Genomic DNA, 26,110 nt, shown 5'->3' with positions numbered 1-26,110 from the left:
TTTAAATGTCATAAGATATAGGATTTATCCAGATGACGTGGCTTGAGGGAGGGGTTATAAAGGTGAACTGAAGAGCCAAGGGTAGAATACATTTCAATTTTAAAAAGCAGGTAGGAAGACGGGACAGGAAAGCATTCATGCAGATACTTTAAATGGGAAGAACCACTATAATTCTTAATTCACCAGCTTATTACCAGTTTCACAAGGAGACAAATACCATTAACACTGTCCCCCTCCTGCCCCCACCCAACTCATCTCCCTGGAGTTACAAGCATTAAAAGGAGAAGAAACAGAAGCAGCCTCAAACTATTCTTTAATTTATTTTTAATTGGATAATTGCTTTACAATGTTATGTTGGTTTCTGCCATACAATGATGTGAATCAGCCATAAACATACATATGCATACCTCCGCAGGCCAGCCATAAGCATACCTCCCTCTTAAACCTTCCTCCCACCCCCACTCCCATCCCACTCCGTAGGTTGTCACAGAACACCAGCTAAGCTCCCTGTGTTATATAGCAACTTCCCACTAGCTATCTATTTTACACATGGTAATATATATGTTTCAATGCTACTTTCTCAATTAGTCCCACCCTTTCCTTCCCCCATTGTGTCCACAAGCCTGTTCTCTATGTCTGCATCTCTATTCCTGCCATATAAATAGGTTCATCAGTACCATTTCTCTAGATTCCACATATATGCATTAATATACTATATTTGCTTTTCTCTTTCTGACTTACTTCACTCTGTTTAACAGGTTCATGCACCTCACTACAACTGACTCAAATCCATTCCTTTATATGGCTGAGTAATATTCCAGTGTGTGTGTGTGTGTGTGTGTGTATATATATATATATATATATATATATATATATCTGTCAATGGACATATAGGTTGCTTCCATGTCCTGGTCATTGTAAATAGTGCTGCTATGAACACTGGGGTACGTGTATCTTTTTGAATTATGGTTTTCTCAGGGTATATGCCCAGTGGTAGGGCTGTGGGGTCATATGGTAGTATTATTCTTAGATTTTTAAGTAATCTCCATACTGTTCACCACAGCCTTAAAATATTAAGGACTATATCTGTAATAATCATGATATACCTGGATTTTATCAACTTTGAAAAAAGAAATCAGTATTTTGTTTAGTTCTCTCTCAGGTTTTCATCAGCCTCAGAACTAGTTACACTGATTACATTTAAAATCCTGTAAGCCCTTTTTAGGTGAAATTTTAAAGAGAAAATGAATCCTTTCCTTTTTTCAACATTTATTTGCCTGGCACTGGAGACACTCAGGTGCAAAAAGCAGAAAAGTTGCCTTTACCAAGTCTCCTACAGCAAATCTTTTCTTAAATGGATTAGTATTACATTTGGCTTGATTCTTTAAAAGGAATCACCACAGTAGATTACAAATGGAAGCACATCAAGGATTCTCTTCTGAAAACCTGACCACCTAAAAGGGTTAAGAATCGTGTAATCCATCTTTCTATTTCCTTATATATAATAGAGCAATAATGCTAAATGTTCTATCTTCTTTGGGAGAATATTTTAAAAGCCTCTTGGAAAGTGAACTGTATAATAAGACAGTATGACAAAATGTAGTAATTCAGAAAATAGGAAGGCAATGAAAGTATATTACATAAATAAGCAATAAAACTTTGAGAAAAGGATGTGGTACATTTCTAAAGATGAGCATGTGTATACTGTATAATCCAGCAATTATCCTCCTACATACATAGTTAAATGTAAGTATATATTTCAAATATTCATGGTCAGGAGAATGAATAAACACTGAAGTATATACATATAATTAAGTAATCTATGTATTGAAAGTGAAAGAACTACAGTGACTAAACAAAACATGAATTAGTTCAGAATACACTATCAAATAAAAAAGTAATATGCAAAGTGATACTATGTGTACAAAGCTCAAAGTCAAGCTTAACTAAATGAAATGTTTAGAAAATGTATGAAATTACTTTAAAGGAAAAAAAATGAAATAATAAACACCTTTAGAAGAGGCAGGGTAATGAGAAGAAAGAGCACAATTATAACTAAGACAATATTGGTAATGTTATAGCTATTAAATGGCCAATTTAAGAGTATTTATTTTTATGCCTCACAACGTATATATGACATGAATTATTTTGTGTGTGTATATATAACATAATTTTTAAAATATAATAGTGAGAAAACAGATGTCTGAAAAATAGTATTCTGTTATTTATTACCTAAAAGAATTTGATTAGTATACTAAATGGCACCACGCATCCAGTTCTTCTGTTATTATTAATGATGATACTATTGAATATCTACATCTTTAAAAGTGTCTTGGTAAGACGCTCAGATAATATGCAACACAGTCTAAGTTTGTAAAAGAATGAACCTATAAAAACAAGTTATTTCATTTTATATAAGTTTTAAAGTTTTTTTCCCATAAAAAAAGTGTCATAAAGCTGGAAGAATAAAAAATTATTATGTCCAATATTATAAATAGTGCTTTCCTAAAGTCTTATTAGCATGTAATAATTTCATCACTTATTTAGTTTTGTTCTGAGCCTTCAGAAAATTTGCAGCTATCAATAATCATTTTTTAAACATCAAGAATGAGGATTTCTTTTTTTCTCTGTGTATTTATATCTGTTCTGATTATAATGCTATATTCCAGGCCTTAGAGGGATATAGGCACATACACACAACATAATCTCAGCTTTGTAAATTCTATAAATTTTTGGTTTCATACTTGTCTTCAGAAAAAAACATTCCTTGAGCTACCTGGGTACTATGCTTAATAGTTGTATATCTACTATCTGATTCATTATATATTAGGATCATAAAGAAAAGTTTAAAAAGATAATGGTTTTGCTTCTCATGGTCAGCTAAAACAACTGAAGAAAACTTAAAGGAGTGAGTATTGAACTAAAATATATTGCTTAAATATAAAATAAAAAAGAATCATCTTTCATATTGCCTTCAACAGGTATGCTAAGTAATGCAATTCATATTGTTTAAAAATTACATATAAAGTTTGTCCTGGTTTTTGGTCTGAAATGTCCCAGTTTCAAATCCCAAGAGCCCAAGTCCATTTTTCAGGTCACCTAGAATGTCTGTTTCAGGAAGGCTTAACCACTAGCCCTGAGAATACAGCAAAAATAATACTGAAAGTCATGTTTGAGATGAATGATAGACTATCTTGGCTGAGCTTTCATATGGTTTAATACTTACTACATGAACCATAAAATATGTAGCCTGCCTACCCCAGTATACATGTATCTCACTACTACTTGAATCTTAATATCCCTTTTAGAACACAAACTCTGTGTAACTTACTATTATACACTAGCCTTTTACCTTTACCTGTTTTGAATTTTCCATTTTCAACTCTAGGTTACTTGAATATGTGGAAAGGGAGGGCAAATTCACAAGTAATCAAAATTAATTTCTGTATTCCATTTGAACATGGACATTTCAAAATATCATTCAGAATATGAAGCATAGTTATCAATTGCCTTAAATGCTAAAAAATATCTGAAATTAAACCAAAATCCTTTTTAAAAAAAAGTCACTCATTTCAGAACTAGGTCTTTCTTCATTGCTACTCAATACCAAAAGTAAGCAGAGAAACAGTCCTTTAAATTTTGTATGAAACAAGAAACTGACTTAAGGGTTTCCAAAGATCTTTTGCTATACAAGATAACTAAAATTGCCATTTATTAAGCTCCCACTAAAATGACAGATCATGAACTAGATCAATTTCCAATATTCACAGAAATTCACCTATAATAATCCAATAAAGTGATGTACCTTATAGATGAAGACAAAATTATGATATGAAGTAATTTGCTAAAGTTCATACTGTTTGTAAAAAGCAGAGCCATGATGAATTCACATCTACTTTATGTCAAAGCCCACTATACTATTTTGCCATAAAATAAAAGAGTAAATAACATAAAAGGTCAACTAGGAAGGTAAAGGAGGTAATACTCATATGGATAAAGTATAATGAAGTTAAAATATGATAGCTATTGTCAATAAACTTACAGGCCAAATTTTTTTGTATAAGTCCTTAATAAAACATTAAAAATCACTTCTAAGCCTATTTTTACAAAATTCTATAATCTTTTAAGTTTTTTTAGTATTTATAAATACATGCCCTAACAATTTAAACCATAAATACCAATTCAATTAAGTCCTTAAAAAGCTCTTATTTTCTCCTGGGAATTTACCTTGAGTAAATAGCAACTGGATTAAGATAAAACAGGTTAGATTAAATTCAAGCAGGCATTCTTTTCAGAAAGGATTATATACTCAATATGTTCACATACATCTTTATTTAAAAATGTATACTTAAGAACAACTCATAAATAGTTTACTTTTACTGATTTGTATTTAAAACAATGTAAAGGTAACAAAATTGATTAGAGAGTACACACACATAATTTAGAGGAAGATGTCCATCAAAAAGAAATATTACTAATGTTGACTTCTGAAGATGATTTTTCCATTTTCTTGAATGAAGATTTAGAAAAAAAAGAAAATGCATTAGATAGGTAAATATGAGGGAAAATATCAAACAAATGAACAGGCAGAAAGTCAGAATAACAACTTAATTAAAGACACTTATTATAGGAAAGACCATAGCAGTGGCACAGTTGCTTCTGGTGCTTAAATTAACATGACAGTAACTATTCTTTAAGGTTTTCTGTATTTTTTAAACTAACAAGTATTATTATCTTATAAACATTTTTAAAGAACAGAAAACCTAATAACTGTGCATAAAATTTTTAAAAAATTATGGCACAATAGTAAATGAAAAAGACCATTTTCAAAATACGTATGCATATGTATATGCATGAAACAATGGGGCTAAGCCTCAAGTCTCCCAGGACTCATCATTCCCACCTTCTGTCCCTTGCCCCAAGTATTCTAAATTCCACCAAAGTAGAACCTTGCAAACTGATACTTTTATGACCATTTCTTAACTATATGACAATCTAATTAATCATTTTTTGTGTGTTTGAACTGGAAAAAATTTTAGAATAATTTTAGGTTAAGCTGATACCCATTAGAGTAGGCATCATGGCAAGTATTTCAATGCTGAGAAGTGCGTGGGTACCTGTCTCACTTTTCTGTTTCAGGTGCTGACAGTGCTCTAAATACTGCAGCTTCAGTTCTTTGTAAGAATTCTTTCCATTTAAGATTTTAAAACCAGTTTCCCTTTTTTCTCAAATGTGTTATTATAATCAATCTTATGTGGGAAAGAGGTGCTGGGGGAAGAATCTCTTTTAAAGACTTTAACTATAACAGTCTAAACCCATCACAACTGGAAATAAGAAAAACAGATACAGAAATACTAAATAAATTCTTCCAAACAGAACTTGTTAAAAGAAAAGTATCTTTCTCCTCTATTGTTTGCATTACTTAAAATATAAGTAGCTAATATCAAAAGGCACTTTCCACTTACTTCACAGTAACACCCCTTTGTGTTAAGAAGGGAAAAAAATCTATTTGTGACAGTTTATTTTTAGATATTGATCATCTCACCTTGCTGCAAAGGGAATAAAAATAATTAAAGTTGAGTGAAAAATAATTTGAAGTACAGCATATTTCAAAGCATAACTATCATCATAACTGTTCAGATGAGATTTCTTGAAAGCCTAGTAATAAATGCATGCCCTAGATATTTTTTTTTAATCTACACTTTGCTTATTCAAATTGGCCTCTTTTACTGGCAGCTTAAGTTTAATTCAGTCTTTAGATACTGCATACAAGTCCAAGTGAATGCAATGATTACTGTGTATTTAATGGCTGAATGAAACCATTAGATGGACACTGACTGTTTGTAAACTACATAATTTATTTCAAAATATAATAAGTATTCATCTATGCTGTGCTCTTCCATCAAACTTAAGCAGTATTTCTTCAATGTACATAGCATTCTTTTCATATTTTTCTAACTCAAATTTGTTTTAGAAAATTTGAAAAACACAAAAAAGTAGTCTAAATAAATTAAAATTACCCATATTTTCATCATCAATAAGCAAACAGTTAACTGTTTTATTTCATTATTTTAATTATCATCCTCACTCCTATTGCAAAGATAGGAGTCAACAGACAAGAGAGCCCAGAAAGACCTTGTATCAAAGATAAGTCATCACATAACAGTAAAAAACAGTGCATTATTTAAGAGATGATTTATATACATTCATTTCATGACTATAATTAAGTTTCCTCTAAAAATATGTTTTGCTAGCATTATATAAAAGCATATGGTGTTTCTGAAGTTTTGTTCACTTTCATTCTAGCATTGGAAAATTGTTATGAGGATCAGTAATTTTAATTAATGAATAAACTGAGATGCAAAGTGATGGGTATCTCTGGATATCTCTGGGGTTCTTAATATGAGTAGCAGAGATAGAACTGTGGCTTTTACACAGGAGGTGAAATAAAAATGAGTAACAATTCAAGCATTTAATTCTGGACTTTTCTGGAAGAGCATAAATGAGCATATGCTAAACCATATAAGATAACTGGGGCTCAGGTCAATTTATTTTAACAAGTAAGTAACAAGCACACATTGTTCCTGTCTTCAAGGAGATAACAATCTAATGGAAGAAAGATCAGTATGATTCACAGCAGACTATAACTGACAAGATAGAAAATGCATGTAAAATAAGAGCTTTCTATCTTTGCCCACACAACAAAGAATTAGATCTGAGAAGTTAATAAAAAGGACAAAATGGAATCATATAAGATAATCAATGCAGAAAAAAGAACAAAGACCAGACTGGAGACAAAGAAGACAAACAGCAGGGTGATATATTTAATTTATTCCCAATCACATTAGTAATTATATTAAATATAAATGGTCAAAGTAGGGGGAATATAAACAATTATGAGAATGGTAAAAATTTCACAACTGAGGTGGCATTCCCTAGAAGCCTTAAAGGATGGGACATGATTTTGGCAGGCAGAGATAAAAAGATATACGGGGAATGTTCTGAGGCAGCCTCAAAACATAAAAAGATGAAACTACAAGATCTATTTTACCAACAATAACTCATCCACATGAACTAGAGTACAATTAAGATACAAAGGAGAATTAGAGAATAAAATCAAAATTATGTTAGAACCATACTAGGAGTCCTTTGAATTCCAAAGAGAGGAATTTGTAATCAGTTTGGAGATTAGGGGAAAATTGCTGAAAGCGACAGAATCAGAGCAGGGCTTTAGGATAACTAGTCTGAACGTGATCCATTCTATACTTGTAAGTAGATTAAACCAGAATGTCATGAAGATGTGCTTTATTAAGAAAAATTTACATCTAATATTTCCTTTAAGGTACAACAGAAAAGAATTAAAGTAGATGAATTATGACATCAAGTCAGGTACATACTGGGATGGGGTAGGCAAGGCAAGAACCAAGAACATTCATGTACAGAGAACTTTCTGTTTGGAAATCTTAAAAGTGACATGTGGAACAGGACATGTGATCAGGAAATGAGGGTGAGATAGAAGGAACAATGACAAATGTTATGAGCTACTGAACTTTAAAAAATAAATAAATAAATGGGTTATATCAGGGCAAAACGTCCTAAGAAGGGCAAGGCATCCTCTTCAAAACAGAATGTACAGTGGGTGGAGGGTACAGCAAGTCCTTCTATGTCCTCAGTATACTTGGAGTATTTCAATTATTTGGGGATAATTTCAGTAATTCTGCATTTGTTCAAGACAAAATGTACTTAAAGTTCAAGCTGTAAAAACATCTCTCTCTATTCTACCTAATGTTTCCTGATCTGTAAATTACCAAAACTCAAACCCATTATGCCTTGAAGTAAGCTTCCTAAAGAGAACGTTGAGCCAAACAGTGTAGCTGTTAAAAGGTCCTATTGTGAGCATGAACAAGCCTCTGAGGGCAATATCAGAATGGCATATGTTTTCTATGAAGTAGATGTCTATAGCAGGTGTTCATACATTCTGGAAATGAAAACTGCATCACTTGTTACTTAGATGGTAGGTTCTTAAAATAGCGGAATGGGTGGGTTAGTCATATTCTACACAAACTGCATTTTCACCCCTGCACATGCCTCTACAGGAAATTTAAAGTCACTGAAAATCATTTCAGCCGTTCCGAATGTAACGTATGAAGGTTATCGTGACAAAATTATGTTCTAGAACCTGTGAATTATAAACATAGAAAATTGTCCATTTTTGACTTTATAGGTAATGTTAAAAGAAATGTAACTTTTTAAAAGATGAGTTTGTTTAAATCTAATAACATAAGATTATTTTTATATAGGAAAAAATTAGGTATGAATGAATTCAGTGAAAATGATTACACCTGATTCTCCTTCAATATTTTTCAAGAAAACTTTTCAAAGTTGCCATTTAGAAGAACTGCAGTCTTTGTTTACAAGGCAACAATGGGCCAGTTACTCAAAAGTTAACCTTAAACTGGCTATCTAGATTCAGATGTTTAAAAGAGATACAAGAAATTAAAAACACCCACTTTCTGTCATAATTATGCATGGAAATTACATTATTTTAGAAGGTGACATCAGATGGACTGCATTCTCAAAGAACTGACAATAAGCATGAGTTTCTCATGTATAAAAGTTAAAAAAAATAAACTTAATTCTCCCATTTAATTCCACAGTATTTGAATTGTCTTGGGTCTCATGCATAAATGAAAACATTAAGAAATACATAAATATGATTATCACAGATCTTGTCATGTAGCAGACAATAACCATTTGCAAATTATATATGTATATAATTATATACATAAAATGCAAAACAAGGATTATTTGCATATAGATTACTCCTGAACACATATCCAATATACTATAAACGATTATCATACAAATACTGTACAACAGGTACCCTTAAAGCAGAGAAAATTTTTTTCATAGTAAAAGAGAAGAAACTAATAGTCTGCTATCCACATCTCAAGTCTCTGGTCAAGTTTAATGGCTTTTAAAAGTCGCTTTAGAAAACATTTTTTTGGAGCAATGTCACTGATAATACAGAACTACAGGAAAAATTACCCATAGACTATATTACTGCTTTTTCATTCCTATGCCCTAGAACAGTGTATGAGAACCAGAATCACCTGAAAAACTAGTAAACATTCAGATTCCTGGGCATTCCCCACAGTAAATTTGGCAGTGTGTGCCAAGAATCTGAATTTCTAACAAGTTTCTTTGTGATAATAATGCCACTAGTCCATGAACCACACTGGACACACTGGATTAGCATTAGAACACGTCAGCAAACTGTGGCCCAGGGTTGAATTCAACCTGTTGCATGTTTTCATAACACAAGTTTTACTGGCACACAGCTATGCCCATTCATTTCACATACACACTGTCTGTGGCTGCTTTTGCAGAGTAACAGCAGAATTGAGCAGTTGGATCAAACACCATATAGCCTATATCATAAAGCCTCCAAAACCTTAAATACTATTTGGCCTTTCACAGAAAACATTTGCTGACCCTCACCCTCAAATGCCTCTCCTCCCTATTATCCAGAAATCTTTGACATTCAGAAATAAAATTTACTGATATCAAATACGAAGACATGTACTGAGACAAGAGTATTTCAAATATTTATCATCTTCATCAATGTCTGTGACTAACAGCACTGAGTTACTGACTTTCTTACTGCTATGACAGAATGATGAATGTCTCTTATATTCCACAATTAAAAGTCACAAACTTAACTCTCCTTGCTATACACCTGCAGTTTCAGAGAAATGGTGCTAATAAAATCTACATAGTACAACAGAAAACACACTTGAAACATTAAAATTTGTACTGATAAAATTTCTTATTTGAGAAAATATAGGCAATATAATAAATTCTTAATTATCCTTGGTAATAAAGACAGGGAGTAGAAGGATAAGTTAAATCATTAATTTCCTCAATAATTTTCTGTATCATCACATTTTATCCTCTGCTTTTCCTATTTCTGCATCACTGGATAGGTTAACAAATAATGAGAAAGTAGCACCAGCACTATGTTGACATCTGGCTTCTACAGAGTGGTGCTTGCTGGCCTTACACCTCTCAGATATGTTTTGCTAGATTTAAACAAATTTTTGCAGTATATGTACTAGTCAATTCCTTCCTCTACCATTTCTTCATATCTTATGACAGGACATTTTAGTTGCTGCACTCCTGGACACATTTGATTTGGCAGTCCCTGGTTTAAATAATATTCAAAGTAAAAAAACTGGGTCATGTAAATAGATCACTTAAATGGTAAGTATAATTAAAGGCTATTATATATATTTATTATGTATACCTATATAAATAAAACTGTAGTTAGTTGTATTAATAAGGAACTAATGGCATCTTAGAGCAAAAGTCTCAGATTGCTATCCAAATGGGGCAATTTAATTTTGTGAAAGTCAATATAGTTTATTCATCCCCACTAAAAGTTTAAGACTAACAACCTTACTTATTATTGATATAATACTGTCTCTAGAGGTTCAGGTTAATTTACATCTACTGATAAATAAAACCCTTGTTTATTGGGCTATTATATGCACAGTTTTCCAATGAATTATGTATTTGATTGCTAATGAACCATTTATCTTTGAATGAGAAAAATCCCAAACCAGTATTTTATAAATGCTTGCTAAATAGGCAAAACCAGTACAATATTGTAAAGTAATTAGCCTCCAATTAAAATAAATAAATTTATATTAAACAAGAATATGATACTAATAAATTAACAGAAGGAAATTTTGCCAGCTAATACCTGTTGCACAATTGTTGTTAATTCCAAGCAGAGCTGTATGACATTATTCCTTGTAACTGAATAGTCTGTGACAGCAGCAAATGGTGATCTATAAAGGGAAAAGGAAAACTGTGATTAATCGGAACAGCTTTTGAAAGGTCCCCAAAGACAACAACATAAAATAAGGTTTTGAATAATGTGAAATGAATTGTTCTTAAGATTACATAGTGATAAAAATATTCAGAACGTACTTAAGGAAAAAAATTTAAGAGAAATGCTTGGAAGAGAATTAAACACAAGAAACAATGCTTGCTTTCCATCATACTACTTTCTCTTTTTTTAGTTCTTAATACTTAAAAGTTCTCTGGTACTCACAGAGTCTCTTTACTACATCTAAAATAAAATAAAAAATGGCATACTTAATCAAAGACATTTTGGGTTCTTTTCAAATGAAGCTAACATTGTTGAGTCCAGTATCAGCTAGAAAGAGTCACAATCTAGAGCTTAGTCTCATGACAGCTATCACTTACTGAGGACTTACTATGTGCCAGTTATTCTTCTAACTGCTTTACATGTACTAAATTTCACAACTCTTATAGGCACTATTATTGTTGTTTGCTTAGTCACTAAGTCATGTTCATCTCTTTGGGACCCCATGGACTGTAGCCCACTGGACTCCTCTGTTCATGGGATTTCCCAAGAATACTGGAGTCGGTTGCTATTCCCTTTTCCAAGACACTATTATTTACTCCCATTTTACATATGAGACAATTGAGGTACAGCAAGCTTAAGTGAAAACTAGTAAGTGGTGGAGCTAATATTCAAACAGAGGAAGGCTGACTCCCAGATTCCACAGCCCAGAGTTAAACACTGATATACCAATTGCTGTGAGTTTAAGTAGCTTTTCACTTGTACTAAACTAATGGCTTATGTCACTTCAGATCCTTCATCAAACAATTTGGCATACAAATAATATATATTGGTACAAGGTTTATATTTTCAAGAATGTTACAGACAGCAGCAGTCTTCCCAAGCAAGTGTTTTGCCACCAAATGAATTTACAGTGGCCTTCCCTTGTGGCTCAGCTGGTAAAGAATCCACCTGCAATGCGGGAGACCTGGGTTCAATCCCTGGGTTGGGAAGATCCTCTGGAGAAGGGAAAGGCTACCCACTCCAGTATTCTGGCCTGGAGAATTCCATGGACTTTATAGTCCATGGGGTCGCAAAGAGTTGGACACAACTGAGTGACTTTTACTTCCATTATTCTTTATCCTCTTTGTCTATGAATGCCAATTACGTTTTTATGGGACCAGAGATTATATGGGAAGCTCAGTTTAAAGAAAACAAGAACACAAAAAGAAAAGATATGGGGCTAAAAATCTAGTCAGATAACTAGAACTTCAGTGCTTCAGATAACTCTTAAGGCAATTTATATAAAACTGCTTCTTGGTTACGAATGTCTCTCTTATAGAAAAACTCTAGAACTCAAGCACCTCCCATCTCCATAGGTGTCCATATGAGAGGGTCTTTATTAGTTATAGTTTTAAAAATCATATTTTTCACTTACCTATTTTGGCCATTCTAATAGCTATAGAGGGGCATATCACAGATTTAATTGGTATTTTCCCAAAGTTATATGTATTTTCCCTATGTATTTATTATCTATATTTAAGAGCTATTTAATTTCCCTGATAGTTTTCCAACTGGTTTAAGTAGTTTGTGATATTGAAGGAATTGAGTCATATCACCGAAGCTGTCAAATGTATTTATAAAGAGTTATTTGTAGTATTTCTTGTTATCCTTTTAATTTTGATTGACTTCTCAACATACTGTGCTTCCATTTTCATTCATTTAGTTCTTTGATCATTATTATTTGCTCCCTTCTGCTGCTTTGGGCTTATTTTCTATTTTAATTCTTTTACGCATACTTAACATGAGATCTAACCTCTTAAAAATTTAACTGTAAAAGACAGTGTGGGGAAATTAAGAAGATGGCACCAGTCAGTCTCTCTCATCCCCTTGCCCCATGTTCTGTAAACAATGGCTTCACACAGTTATGTAACAGCTGAGATCACTTACAGTACTGCACACACACGTCACAAGGTACTCACTTGGTCAACAGGCTACCTTGTACAGTACGCCTGTATGAGCTTCACCATGAAAGCCCTGGCTACTACAGCACTGGGGGTACACGGGAGTGACATCATGGGTATGTTACATGAAGTTATCTCATGACTACGTTGTGGCTACATTATGGTTATGCTATGGCTATTGCTATGGCTGCTGTGTCAGGCAGGAGAGAGGCTGTGTTATGGCTGTCATGCCAGCCAGGAGAGAATAAACACATCTGCAGTTCCTGTGGCTCCTCGAGTCTTCTTCCAGTCTCTTAGTGCATACCTTATCTATGCTAAGTTCAGTGAACAGTACAGTGTGAACAGCAAAACAACTGGCATCACAAAAGGACCAGCTAAAGACAGTATTGTTATCTATAGGTACAATGTTCTACACCAGGTATCTATAACTTTTTCATCTTGCTTAACTGAAACCTTATGCCCATGCCTGTTGATTTTTTAATTTTCTTGAGAAGAGAGCTTAGATAGCAATTTGAGATCTTTTTTCTCATATAAGCAGTTTTTACAAATTTCCCTTTCAGAACTGCTTTAGCTGTGTCCCACAAAAATTGCATTATTATATTGTCATATATAAAAATTGTATTATTATATTATAATTGAATTTTAATATTGTGACCCTTCTTATTTAACCTTATATGCAGAGCATATCATGAGAAATGCTGGGCTGGATGAAGCACAAGCTGGAATCAAGATTGCCGGGAGAAATAAGAATAACCTTAGATATGCAGATGATACCACCTTTATGGCAGAAAGTGAGGGAAGAACTAAAGAGCCTCTTGATGAAAGTGAAAGAGAGAAAAAGTTGGCTTAAAACTCAACCTTCAGAAAACTAAGATCATGGCATCTGGCAAATAGAAGGGGAAACAGTGGAAACAGTGACAGACTTTATTTTGGGGGGCTCCAAAATCACTGCAGATAGTGATTGCAGCCATGAAATTAAAAGACATTTGCTCCTTGGAAGAAAAGTTATGACCAACCTAGACAACATATTAAAAAGCACAGACATTACTTTACCTACTTTACCAACAAAGGTCCATCTAGTCAAGGCTACGGTTTTTCCAGTAGTCATATATGGATGTGAGAGTTAGACTATAAAGAAAGCTGAGCACCAAAGAATTGATGCTTTTGAACTGTGGTGTTGGAGAAGACTCTTGAGAGTCCCTTGGACTGCAAGGAGATCCAACCAGTCCATTCTGAAGGAGATCAGCCCTGTGTGTTCTTTGGAAGGAATGATGCTAAAGCTGAAACTCCAATACTTGGGCCACCTCATGCGAAGAGTTGACTCATTGGAAAAGACCCTGATGCTGGGAAAGATTGAAGTCAGGAGAAGGGGATGAGAGAGGATTAGATGGTTGGATGGCATCACTGACTCAATGGACATGAGTTTGAGTAAACTCTGGGAGTTGGTGATGGACAGGGAGGACCGGTGTACTGCAATCCATGGAGTCAGAGAGTCGGACACAACTGAGTGACTGAACTGAACTGACAAAAATTGTGACTTATCATAATTTTCATTCTGTTCAATGTATTTCTTTTTATTTCCCTTGAGATTTCCTCCTTTTATCCATAGATTACTAGAAGTGTGTTGTTTGATTTCTAATTTGACTGCATTATGGTTAAAGAAGACATTCTGATTTAAATTATTTTGAATGTATTGAAGTTTGTTTTATAATGCAGATGTGGTATACCTTCCTGAATGTTCCATGGACACTTGAAAAGAAATTGTATTACACATTTGTTGAATGAAATGCTCTAAAAATGTCAATTATATCTTGTTATGTGGTGGTGCTCAGCTCTTCTAATCATTATGTTCTGTTTTGAGAGAGGAGATGAAGTATCCAATTGTAATTGTGGATTTATCTATTTCTTCTTTTAGTTCTGACAGTTTTTGCTTCAGGTACTTTGAAATTGTTGCTTGATATTATACAACTTAGAAGTTTGTTTCTTTCTCTTCTTTTTTAATGTGGACTACTTTTAATGTCTCGATTTGTTGCAATATTTCTTCTGTTTTATGTTTTGATTTTTTGGCTCCAAGACATGCGGGAATCTTAGCTCTCTGATCAGGGAGAGAACCCTCACCCCCTGCATTAGAAGGCAAAATCTTAATCACTGGACCATCAAGGAATCCCTGTCTCTTCTTTTTTAAATTGTTTACTAGAATAAAAAGCAAAGGAGAAAAGGAAAGATATAAACATGTGAATGTAGAGTTCCAAAGAATAGCAAGAAGAGATAAGAAAGCCTTCTTCAGCGATCAATGCAAACAAATAGAGGGAAACAACAGAATGGGAAAGACTAGGGATCTCTTCAAGAAAATCAGAGACACCAAAGGAACATTTCATGCAAAGATGGGCTCGATAAAGGAAAGAAATGGTATGGACCTAACAGAAGCAGAAGATATTAAGAAGAGATGGCAAGAATACACAGAAGAACTGTACAAAATAGATCTTCACGACCCAGATAATCACGATGGTGTGATCACTGACCTAGAGCCAGACATCCTGGAATGTGAAGTCAAGTGGGCCTTAAAAAGCATCACTACGAACAAAGCTAGTGGAGGTGATGGAATTCCAGTTGAGCTATTTCAAATCCTGAAAGATGATGCTCTGAAAGTGCTGCACTCAATATGCCAGCAAATGTGGAAAACTCTGCAGTGGCCACAGGACTGGAAAAGGTCAGTTTTCATTCCAATCCCAAAGAAAGGCAATGCCAAAGAATGCTCAAACTACCACACAGTTGCACTCATCTCACACACTAGTAAAGTAATGCTCAAAATTCTCCAAGCCAGGCTTCAGCAATAGGTGAACCGTGAACTTCCTGATGTTCAAGCTGGTTTTAGAAAAGGCAGAGGAACCAGAGATCAAATTGCCAACATCCGCTGGATCATGGAAAAAGCAAGAGAGTTCCAGAAAAACATCTATTTCTGCTTTATTGACTATGCCAAAGCCTTTGACTGTGTGGATCACAATAAACTGTGGGAAATTCTGAAAGAGATGGGAATACCAGACCACTTGACCTGACTCTTGAGAAATTTGTATGCAGGTCAGGAAGCAACAGTTAGAACTGGACATGGAACAACAGACTGGTTCCAAACAGGAAAAGGAGTACGTCAAGGCTATATATTGTCACCCTGCTTATTTAACTTATATGCAGAGGACATCATGAGAAACGCTGGACTGGAAGAAACACAAGCTGGAATCAAGATTGCCGGGAGAAATATCAATAACTTCAGATATGCAGATGACACCACCCTTATGGCAGAAAGTAAAGAGGAACTCAAAAGCCTCTTGATGAAAGTGAAAGTGGAGAGTGAAAAGGTTGGCTTAAAGCTCAACATTCAGAAAACAAAGATCATGGCATCCGGTCCCATCACTTCATGGGAAATAGATGGGGAAACAGTGGAAACAGTGTCAGACTTTACTTTTGGGGGCTCCAAAATCACTGCAGATGGTGACTGCAGCCATGAAATTAAAAGACCCTTACTCCTTGGAAGGAAAGTTATGACCAACCTAGATATCATATTCAAAAGCAGAGACATTACTTTGCCAACAAAGGTCCATCTAGTCAAGGCTATGGTTTTTCCAGTGGTCACGTATGGATGTTAGAGTTGGACTGTGAAGAAGGCTGAGTGCCAAAGAATTGATGCTTTTGGACTGTGGTGTTGGAGAAGACTCTTGAGAGTCCCTTGGACTGCAAGGAGATCCAACCAGTCCATTCTGAAGGAGATCAGCCCTGGGATTTCTTTGGAAGGAATGATGCTAAAACTGAAACTCCAGTACTTTGGCCACCTCATGCGAAGAGTTGACTCATTGGAAAAGACTCTGATGCTGGGAGGGATTGGGGGCAAGAGGAGAAGGGGACGACAGAGGATGAGATTGCTGGACGGCATCACTGACTCGATGGACATGAGTCTCAGTGAACTCTGGGAGTTGGTGATGGACAGGGAGGCCTGGAGTGCTGCGATTCACGGGGTGGGAAAGAGTCGGACACGACTGAGCGACTGATGTGATCTGTTCTGATAGGCTCATCTACTGCACTTTGGTGTTTTATATTTTAATTTAAATGTAATATTCACATAGTACACATTAACCCTACATTTCTCAAAACTGTTTGCTACAAGTATTTTTCCAGTTTGTCTTCTATCTTATACTAATCATTTTTTTCCATATTATATAATCAAACAATATATTTCTTTGTATTTTATTGCACATTTTAAAACAATAAGTCTACATCTGGAAATCATTTTGTCTATATTTTCTCCAGTTTCCTTATGAACTAATGCTTCTCGCTTAAATAAATAATATACCTAAAATTACTTTAGTGAACAGGTAGTGCTCCATCATAATTTATTTTAGAAAGGCTTAATCAAGTGCCCCAATTCCATTTATTTAATGACCCTTTTTCCAGTGAAAGTGAAGTTACTCAGTCATGTCCGACTCTTTGTTACTTCATGGACTATACAGTCCATGGAATTCTCCAGGCCAGAATACTGGAGTGGGTAGCCTTTCCCTTCTCCAGGGGATCTCCCCAACCCAGGGATTGAACCCAGGTTTCCCACATTGCAGGTGGATTCTCTACCAAATGAGCCACAGGGGAAGCCTTCTTTCTCCAGGAGTTTTAACATATTGCTTTCTAAATGATTCTATATATCACAGTCTATTTTGTGCTGTGTTCCACTACTGCTTATTACTATTTCAAAACAGTATATTTTTCCAACAAAATTTACTAAAACTTAAGGAATCATTAAGAATTCAAATAATGTTAATTAGAGCAAAATATATGCAATTAATTAATCTGTGTTCTCTGTTAAAAAAAAATTAACCTCTTTAATTGTAAGCAGGATCCAGTTTTAAACAAATCTATACTGATGGAAATTTTCTAAAACGTGTGATTGTAGAAATCATTGCATAGCTACATCTAAATTTATTAAAACTCATTAAAGGGGATAAATTTTATAGAATGTAAATTAGGCCTCAATAAAACTATTTTTTAATGATGTAAGATAAAAGTACTTCTAGGAAAACATCATTTAAAAAAACCACCCAAGACCATTTTTGCTGCACTGAAGCATAAAAATTGGCATTTTAATTAAGAATTCAAAATGCTTCTGGCATGATTAGAAAGAGCTTGGGTTCCTAGTTTTACAAAGGTCAAAGACTGTTAATAAAATCTAAAACTTCATTCAGAAGTGATGAAGTACAGCATGATTTTCCCTATAAATTCTTAAAAAAAATACTCATTTGATCTTTAAAATGTAGCAAAAGAAAAATCTATTTGATAACTGAATGCCTGTAGCAAACTGAACTCTAAGGTGTGTTTTCCACTTTCCTGATCCTTCACATTTCAAGTAGGACCAGTTTCTCACTCAAGATTAAGTGTCCAAAAAAAATGGGAAAAAAATCTAAACATATAGCAAGGAAAACATAAATTTTATCTTGTAGTGAATCCCCCTAACGTTTTCATTTTAAAGGTAAATCACATACAACTATACTGACAACCATTCTTAGCTAGCATATATTAATATTTGGTATTATGATCTTGGCTATACACATACATAAATAAAAGAAGGCTGACAGGTTCCAATCTTCGTGAGTTACCAAAGATGACTTATGAGATAAGTCATCAAGATGAGATAAGCTCATCATGACTTAATGAGATAAAGAAATGTATCATTACAGAATCGCTGAACACGATCAGTTTGAAAACAAAATTATGAGAGGAATTTGTTTCTCAGTCTCAAAAAACCCCAAGTTAGAGCTCAGGCTACTTAGAAAAAAATAAGTGGCTGACTTAAAGGAAATTAAGTTCATGGCATGAAAACTTTTTGATGCCAAAAGTTAAAAGTTTTTTAAAAAAGATAAAATCCTTGACTCATTAATAAATGGCCATTACAGAAACTATCCTACATAGATCTTAAAATACGCAACTATCCTCAAATCTAATGGATAATATAATGCTTATACTTCTAACAAAAAAGTTATTGATACTATAAAAAACTTACTTGTTGTACATTCTTCTCAAACAAAAGCATTTATGGAAAGGTTATTAATGTTTCAGAAATCCTAAACAAATTAGAAGCTAATAAGAAAAGCTAAGAGTTAATCAGGAAATCTGAAAGGCCTTAATATTTCTCAGGTTGACATTGCTGAGCCTGAGGGACAGTGTGTGAACAGCAGCCTTGCTAACATCACTGCTCATTTCTGGAACAAGAGGTGCCAAGTGGGAGCAGTGAGCACACAAGAGGAAATAAGACCAAACCACAAGCATCTGGTAGTGTTTGGGGTAGTTTTCTCTGCCTCTATAATTTTTCCCTGGTATAGAAATAACTTTTGTCCTATATTTCCTTATCATGAAAGAAGAAATTAGTTCAACCACTTTCTTAGATAAAGGAAAAGATTTCAAAGAATACATTTCTTTCCTTAGCATCCCAACCTTTATGCCTTAAATATTTAAAAGGTTTTCAATGATATAAAGATATCGCATTGATCCCTTCAAAACAGAATGGTCCTAAAATGTAGAAACAATTAGAAATAGGTATTAATGCTAAAAATGAGAGAAAAGATTAAACTTTCACTATAAATAGTAAAATAAACTTTTTCTATAAATAATACTTTTGAACATTTTTAATAAGGTTATGGCACAACATAGAACATAAATTGATCTGTAAACCTCAAAGTATAGATTCATTTTGGCAAAGCCATATAAAACTGCAAGAAAGATGAGGTGTGAAAAATAGCAGGACGTACGTTAAAAATAGACAAGTAAACCATGAACTGAAAATAAACAATAAAAATATTAACCAACTGTGATTCCTATCTGAGGTTTTTCCTCTGGGAAAGTCTGTTGTTTTATTCGTTGCTATTTAAAATAAGAAGGAAAAAAAAGGATTTTGTTAGCCTTAGATTTTATTTAAGAAATGTTAGGAGCTGTTTTTTTAAAATAAGTGTTGTTTATTTCAAACATTTTAAATATTATTTAAATAGAAGCTCCACTGAAATTGCGGGTTTTGTGATTTGTAAACATCTCCCCTAGCATTCTTTCAGTGATATTAAAATATCTCATTGATGTCTTCAAAGTAGAATGAGAAATAAACTTTCTAGAAACAAAATTTTACATAGCACTTTGAAGTATCAAGGCCAGAAACAGAAAAGTGGTATTCTTCTTTAGCATTTGAAGAGAAACACCCAAGTACAAATATATGTTTATATATGCTGCATTCCAAAGAATTACTTTCTCAAAATTCTGAAGAATCAGTCCACATTCAAAAGGAAATGTAGTATAACAAAGGAACAAGATAAAAGTGAAACCAGAAGGGCTTTTGTATTACAACAAACATAGATTCAAATGATAATTTTCACACTCGTGAATAACTTTAGGCAAGTTACTTCATGTTTCATATGTAAAATGGTGATAATGATATCTGTTCTGTGAGAACTCAGTGAGTCAATACATGCAAAGCATCTAGTTCAGTATGGAACTAAAGATTTTTTTCCTATTTTTTCTTTTCCTTTCTTCTCCTTCAAGTGACATAAAATAAAAATTGCAATAATGTCATCATATTGCTGTGCATGAAAGTTCACCCCAAAATGTAAAACAGGTGTAATGCCAAAAGTCAAATTTTAAAAATTAAGCCAGTTGCTTAGCATCAAAATAACCATACTCAACTGAGAGAATTTATTTTTCAACCAGAGCATTATATATATCAGAGGAATAAACCAAGTTTAAAGTCCAATGCTTGGCAGTATTTGATTGCAGTGACCATTTCAAACCCTCCAAATTAATCTACAATGACAAGTCAATATAATTTCTATGGAACTTTTATAATTAAGTACTTAAGCTCTAAATTCTTCAAAACGAAAATAAAAAAGACAAGATACATTCTTACCTTATATAAACAAAGCACAAAAACAGATCAGTTTGGGTCTAGAACTTAATATGAACTAAATCAGAGAAGAGATAGTTAAATCATGATTTTACAAATCACTAACAAATTTTGTTAGTATTTTGTTCTTTCAAATTATGTAAAGGGAAATAAGATGAATATATTTTTCATATCACTTTGGTGAACAAGGTCAATGATTTACAGACTATTAGTGCTTATAAGAGAACTTCAAATTCTCCAGATCTTACATCCTTATTCTAGAAAGAAAAACATAGGTTAAGGTTCAATATTAGGCAGAACTGAAACTCATCTCTTTCTTATTAGCCCCTCGGTCTTTTATACTATTTCATGATGAGTTTTGGCAGGGATTCACAACAGCAGTCATGGAGAATACGGCTCTTTTGGCTTTTCTAGTGTTGATTAATGTGTCTAGCTTTTGGTGTAGTTTGTAGGATACCCTGAAACAAGAGGACATGTGGAGTGTTGTGTTGTGCTCTAGCTACTACCTAGAAGACATTTTTTCTTTGAAAGGAATAAAAATATAACCTAAATACACATCTGTTAACAATCTCTAATAAAAGTCAGGAAAACTTTCCTGGGCTACTTGTCAGGAAAACAAACAGTGTAAATATTTTACCTGGCACAGTTACAGATAAAATCCTATTACATTTATATTTGACTTTGGAACCTTTCGAAATTTGTATTGGGCTTCCCTGGTGGCTCAGATGGTGAAGAATCTACCTACAATGCGGGAGACCTGGGTTTGATCCCTGGATTGGGAAGATCCCATGAAGAAGGGAAATGCTATCCACTCCAGTGTTCTTGCCTGAAGAATTCCATAGACAGAGGAGTCTGGCAGGCTATTATTCATGGGGTCGCGAAGAGTTGGACGTGACTGAGCGACTTTCACTTTTCACTTTACTTTTATGGCAGTGGAGAAGCAAAGTCAAGTTCCCAAATACAGAAGTTGTTTAGTTGCTACATCATGTCTGACTCTTTTGTGACCCCAAGGATTACAGACCACCAGGCTCCTCTATCCACAGGACTTCCCAGCCAAGAATACTGGAGTGGGTTGGCATTTCCTTCTTGCACTCATCATTTGCCTTTCCTCCTTGCCAATACCTCTAAAAGACTTGAGTCTATGAAAAGTCAAAGTCTGATATTATGCAAAACTATCCTGAACTACTAACCATTTCGCAGAAAAATTTCTTCAGAGTTATCACTTACATTTAACTCACAATCAACCCATGAATTCCAGCTTTCATTAATTCTAAATAAAAAGACTAAACTGTTGCTTGTAAGATTATATATATCCTGATTCCCTAATTTACCACATACTTGCAGTCTTACCCTGCCTAAACTGTCAGCAGCATTTGACCTTATCAACCACTTCACTTTTTCCCTAAAACTCTTTATTCCCATCTTAAACGTTCTCACCACATACACAAAAAAGGTAATTATGTGAGCTTATAAATTATATTAACTAATCTTATTGTGGTAAGCATTTTGCAACATGTATGTGTATCAAATCATCACATTGTACAGCTTAAACTTATACAATGTTATACATCACTTGTATCTCAATAAAGTTAGGAAAAATACAAAAATATCAACACTCCCTCTCCCCAAATATAGCAAAAAAACTCTTTCCTCCTTTTGCTCCCATGACACCACTCTCAACAAATTCTAGCCTATGGAGTCTCTGGTTATACCTTCTTATTTTTTCCCCATAAGCTGAACTTCTAATCATCCTTCAATTGGTGGTGGTCTGCAGCAGTCATTCCTTATCTCAGTTCGCTTCATTCACTCAAAAAACTTCATTGAGTACCTACTATAGGCCAAGAACTCTTCCAGATAACTGTGACTGCAGTGAACAAAGCAAATGAAAATCCCTGCTCTCTTGAAGCATACATCATGTATAGAGTTGTCAGATAAAAACAAGACTAACACATAGGCAAATTATATAGAATGTTAGAAGGGTTTAAGTGTTACGGAAAACAAATATAACAGAAAAAGAGGAATTCATTCTAAAAATCACCTTCAGTTCAGTTCAGTCGCTCAGTTGTGTCCGACTCTGCGACCCCATGAATCGTACCATGCTAGGCCTCCCTGTCCATCACCAACTCCCAGAGTTCACTCAAACTCACCTCCATCGAGTCGGTGATGCTATCCAGCTCATCCTCTGTCATCCCCTTCTCCTCCTGCCCCCAATCCCTCCCAGCATCAGAGTCTTTTCCAATGAGTCAACTCTTCACATGAGGTGGCCAAAGTACTAGAGTTTCAGCTTTTGCATCATTTTTTCCAAAGAACACCCAGGACTGATCTCCTTCAGAATGGACTGGTTGGATCTCCTTGCAGTCCAAGGGACTCTCAAGAGTCTTCTCCAACACCACAGTTCAAAAGCATCAATTCTTCGGTGCTCAGCTTTCTTCACAGTCCAACTCACATCCATACATGACTACTGGAAAAACCATAGCCTTGACTAGATGGACCTTTGTCAGCAAAGTAATGTCTCTGCTTTTGAATATGCTATCTAGGTTGGTCATAACTTTCCTTCCAAGGAGTGAGTGTCTTTTAATTTCATGGCTGCAATCACCATCTGCAGTGATTTTGGAGCCCCCAAAATAAAGTCTGACACTGTTTCCACTGTTTCCCCATCTATTACCTATGAAATGATGGGACCAGATGCCGTGATCTTAGTTTTCTGAATGTTGAGCTTTAAGCCAACTTTTTCACTCTCCTCTTTCACTTTCATCAAGAGGCTTTTTAGTTCGTCTTCACTTGCTGCCATAAGGGTGGTGTCATCTGCATATCTGAGGTTATTGATATTTTTCCCGGCAATCTTGATTCCAGCTTGTGCAAAAATCTCCTTACACCACCATATTAATATATTTAGGACTATCACCCATATTTTAATGATTCCCAAATCTCTATCCACCATGTATCTTTTCTGAGTAGCAATATTCTAAAGAACTTTTCACAATCATGGCCAACACTCAGCACTTGTCCTCCACCATAACTCGTTCCTCCTATTTTGATAATGGCTTCACCATCCACTGGATGAGCCAAGTCAGATACCTTTATTCACCCTAGATGTCTCCCTTTTCCTTAGTCTCTATATCTGTCTCTAATATTCTTCTATCCCCACTCCTGCTTCTCCAATTAAATATCTCAGTCAATAGCAAGCAGTGCAGAGAATCAACTCTGTGGTCAGATGACTGGAATGAATCCTGGCTCCACCACTTACTTCCTATTTGGTTTTTAACTTAACTTTTGCCTCTGAATGTTGTATTTTTCCTATCTGCAAAATGAAGACAACTCTCCTAGGTTTGCTTTAAGTGAATGTGGCTGGTAGTATCAGAATCACTAATAGTAGCAATAGCATGATTAGAGTTGGCACTCCATATTGGCAAGTTCCATATCTATGGGTGCAGCCAAACTTGATTCAAAATATTTGGGAAAAAAAGATTGCAGAGAGCTCCAAAGAGTAAAATTTGAGTTTGTTGCACAAGGGCAGTTATGTACATAGCATGTATTAGGTATTATAAGTAATCTACCAATGATTTAAAACATAAAGGAGGATGTGCATAGGTTTTATACAAATACTATGTCATTTTATATAAGGGACTTGAGAATCCTCGAATTTTGGTATCTGAGGGGTCCTGGAACTAACTCCTGGGCAGATAACAAGGGACAAATACTCCTAAAACAACCTCTTAACTGGTTTCACTTCTTTTAGCCTTATTCTTCACCTAATATTTCCCAACACTATAGCCCAAGTCATCATCCAAATTCACAGGTCTGAAAACAACAGTGATTCTAAACAGCTCCCTATATGCCTTCAGCATAAAGACCAAATACCTTAAAATGACAAAGAATTATTTTTGTTCTTCTTCTTTCCCTTTTAAAACTTAATCTGTTAAAGCATAATCATTATAGGCAAGCCAGCCTGGAGCTAAACTTTCCTCAGAAAAATCTTCAAAATATAAACTTAAGTTTCTTTTTTTCAATTTATAGTCTAGTCAGAAGATTTTTGAGGTTATCACAAAGTTGTCTCTTTGTTTCTTCAAAGTATATATTTCATTTTTATGGCCAAAATGTTAAATGGCCTTTGATTTAATTATCACTGTAGTATTATATAATTCAAAATAAGGATTATGAGAACCTTTGCAGCAACGGAAGCCTAACAGATGAATTAATTTATTTCCTTCAAGCTTTTTCTCACATTTTTTTTTCCTATGAAACAACACAAAACACCACTGATTGTATAAATTACTATGTATGTGTGTGTGTATGCTCATGTATGTTTGCAGATAAACTAGCATTTACTAAGGATGTGGTCTTAGATGATACAAATAATGCAACCATAATAAATTATATAATACAATGGAATTTCAGAAATTATTATATAATGTTCTAGAAGCCATTATGTGACTTTATAAACATTACCTGCCATTAAGAAGTAAACACATTCTCTAATCATTCTATTTATTTATTTCATAAGTACTAATGTAAAAAGAAAATAATGAAATTTACTGAATAAAATATAAAGGCTTCACAAATTTATAATATAGGATAGGTGATATAAGAAGATATAACTAAAAATCAAATATATTTTCTGTAAGTTTCCCAATTACTGAGAAGCTTCTTGAAACAAGTATATTACATTACTTAAGGATAAGCTATAGTTTAAATATATTTACTTATTGATCATTATACAACTTATAGAATCTATGTTTAAATGACAATTCATACAACTGATAAATGTGGGTTAAACAATTTAAAGAATTTAATGGTGTCATAAGAGAAATATGCTGTCTACCAATTAATTATCCAAAAAGCTAACAATATACAGCCTACTGTTCAGATCTGGATTTAGTATTATCATGTTACATGTTTGGAGAAGGGAATGGCAACCCACTCCAATATTCTTGCCTAGAGAATTCCATGCACAGAGAAGCCTGGTGGGCTCCAGTCCATGGGGCTTCAAAGAGTCGGACACGACTAAGAGACTAACACTTTCAACTTCGTGATATATTATTAGTAATATATATATATAAACTTAGACATTATAGAAATAAGTAAAATTATCTTAACTTTTACCTTAGACATAAAAACACTTTATTTTTAATATAAAGTATTATAGTTTAAAAAAAGGAAAAAATATAATACAGTTGAACTTCAAACAACAAGAGGGTTAGGAGTCTCAACCCTGCACAGTTGAAAATTCATGTGTAACTTTATACTCAGCCCATATTCACAGACTCATTCAACAGACGATTATGACGTGTAGTACTGTAATGAATATTGATTGAAACAAACAAACAACTATATTTAAGTAGACCCATGCACTCC

The 26,110-nt window shown here is 34.1% G+C and overlaps 1 protein-coding gene across 6 annotated transcripts in view; it reads right to left on the bottom strand.

Annotated features, from left to right (window-relative positions):
• CNKSR2 (connector enhancer of kinase suppressor of Ras 2) overlaps positions 1–26,110 on the bottom strand; it is a 285,915-nt gene that overhangs the window by 186,076 nt on the left and 73,729 nt on the right. For all 6 annotated transcript variants that reach the window (XM_027533486.1, XM_027533487.1, XM_027533489.1 and 3 more), the window contains exon 4: positions 10,766–10,853. In XM_027533486.1, coding sequence (XP_027389287.1) covers positions 10,766–10,853 — 88 coding nt within the window. The remainder of the gene's footprint in view (positions 1–10,765; positions 10,854–26,110) is intronic.

This window comes from Bos indicus x Bos taurus, chromosome X (assembly GCF_003369695.1).
Source record: "Bos indicus x Bos taurus breed Angus x Brahman F1 hybrid chromosome X, Bos_hybrid_MaternalHap_v2.0, whole genome shotgun sequence".
NCBI classification, from domain to species: domain Eukaryota; kingdom Metazoa; phylum Chordata; class Mammalia; order Artiodactyla; family Bovidae; genus Bos; species Bos indicus x Bos taurus.
Note: the sequence above shows the minus strand (reverse complement) of the source record. Positions and strands in the feature narration are given on the sequence as shown.